Source organism: Mus pahari, chromosome 7 (assembly GCF_900095145.1).
Source record: "Mus pahari chromosome 7, PAHARI_EIJ_v1.1, whole genome shotgun sequence".
Lineage (NCBI taxonomy): Eukaryota > Metazoa > Chordata > Mammalia > Rodentia > Muridae > Mus > Mus pahari.
The window spans coordinates 79,105,375-79,107,787 of record NC_034596.1 but is presented as its reverse complement, the minus strand read 5'-3'; the positions used below and the strand labels follow the sequence as shown (position 1 = coordinate 79,107,787).

Below are 2,413 nucleotides of genomic sequence, written 5' to 3'. Positions count from 1 at the left end.
ATTGTATTTCCTCAATCCACAGCCAAATTCCATACACACACACACACACACACACACACACACACACACACACACACACCCACACACACATAATAGCATAACTTTACAATATTAATATGACTAATGTGACTAAAGAAGGCATAGGCTTATATTTTTAATCAGTAAAAAACAAAAACAAAAACAAAAACAAAAAATAAAACAAGTAAATCAGGAGATAGTCATTTCAAAGAAGAAGAATTAGAGAGCCCAATATAACTATACTATATAATATAGCTAACGAATATTATTCTATTTAATCCTGGCAAATTTTTTTCAGAGCAAATTCTATAACTACTTATAAAATCTTTAATAATAACTAATTTTAAAATGTTTAAATACTGAAAGTATATATGACAACAGTGTTGATACAAAGAAACCTTCACCAAAATATGGAAATAAAAATGTAAATTACCTCACTGTGATGAAAAACGAAAATAGTGAAGTAGGCACTAAACCAAGAAAATCTGGGATCTGTCACAGTTGTCACAAAGATAATAAATTTATCACTAAAACTTTCTCCTGCTGAAAGTTTTTCTCAGGGCAAGTTTAACATCTTTATTTCTCAAGCTGTAGATTAAAGGGTTCATCATGGGGACCACAATGGTGTAGAAGACAGAAGAGACTTTTCCCTCATTCAAAGATCCAACTGAGGAGGGTTTTAGGTACATAAATGCACATGACCCAAAAAACAGAGAAACAGCAATTATATGAGAGCTGCAGGTGTTGAAGGCTTTTGATCTGCCCCCAGTGGATTTTATTTGGAGAATATTAGAGAGGATGAAGCCATAAGAAATAATGATGACAATACTGGGAACAATGATATCTTTCCCTCCTACAATGAAAATTCCTACCTCATTTACATAAGTGCTTGTGCAGGAGAGCTGCATCAAAGGCAGAAGATCACAGAAGTAGTGATTGATGGTGTTCCCATCACAGAAGGTCAGTCTCAGCATACATCCAGTGTGGATCATGGCATCAGAAAATCCCATCAAATATGAACCAAGCATAAGATAGGAACAGACTTTAGGAGACATGGCAACATTATACATGAGTGGATTGCAGATAGCCACATAGCGATCATAGGCCATGGCTATCAGGACATAACATTCAGAGACGGCAAAAAAACAGAAGAAGAAGAGTTGAGTCATACATCCTGCAAAACCAATAATATTCTTCTTTAGCACAAAGTTCATCATCAGCTTGGGTGTAATAACAGAAGAATAGCAGAGGTCTATGATGGACAAGTTAAAGAGGAAAAAGTACATAGGGGTGCGAAGGTGAGAGTTCAGCCCAGTTAGAAGGATCAAGGTCAAATTCCCAAAAACTGTTATCATATACATTAATAGGAAAACTAAGAAGAGGGGTATTTGGAGGTCAGGGTTATCTGTTAAACCCAAGAGAATGAATTCTGTTACCAAAGAGCCATTTGTCAGGACCATTCTTCTCTAATAGAATCTGTGGAGATAAAAGATAACAGTGAAATTAAAGTGCCACAGAGACTTTACAACTGTTTGCTCTCCCACACATATGACACATGTGCTGGGAATGCCTGAAAATCCCTCAACTGCTTGGTGGATTCTATGGAAAACTAAGTCAAGAAATGTTAAGAGTAAAATGATTCAGTTACAAAATAGGATTCAGTTTGGGAGACTCAGTGTTCAGCATGTTAATAATACTTAACAAGGCTTTACTGTGTTCTTGAGTCTGAATATGTTGCATCTTGCAATTGTCTGTCTATTCATTTTTTATGAATTATGTTTACCCCCAAAACATAAAAGGAGTTTGTTGGGTGGAAGCAAATGTGAATTAGCTTAACTTTGGGCATCTCACAAGGAGTACATTATACAAAACAAGTTGTAAATCTAAAACGATTCATTTTATATTTCACAGATATTACAAGATAAGGTCTTACATAAAACTTATACACTAACATGGACTTCAATACATACATAAAATAGTACTGAGTAGGTTGTGCATATGTATCTGTGTTTGTATGTGTGTATGATATGCAAGTTAGTGAAAAGGAGACTATAAATGTGAAAAAGAGCATAGGAAATTTATAAGGGTGTTTGAAAGTAGGAAGAGGAAGGAGATAATAATGTAATTATGTCAATCTCTAAAGAAATAGTAGAAATCTTTTTATATACTTATCAAAGGAGAGATAACAGTATCTTTTTTTTAAACCTGACCTTGCTGTCCCAAAAGATTATATCAATCTACAATTCTGTTTCTTGGATTTCAAGAATTTGAAACAAAATTAAGTTTTCATATTATTGGAAAACTTTTTAAAGTGATGATCATAAATATAGTGTAAATTCTTAATCCTTTGAAGAGCTAGATCAAAGATAAATAACTGTATCATGTTCACTCTTGG

General features: G+C 33.9%; 1 protein-coding gene across 1 annotated transcript; it reads right to left on the bottom strand.

The window, feature by feature from the left end:
* Window positions 1-545: 545 nt before the first annotated feature.
* Window positions 546-1,478, bottom strand: LOC110324447 (olfactory receptor 145-like). Its single transcript, XM_021202035.1, has one exon. The coding sequence runs from the start codon at window positions 1,476-1,478 to the stop codon at window positions 546-548; it is 933 nt and encodes a 310-aa protein (XP_021057694.1).
* Window positions 1,479-2,413: the final 935 nt, after the last annotated feature.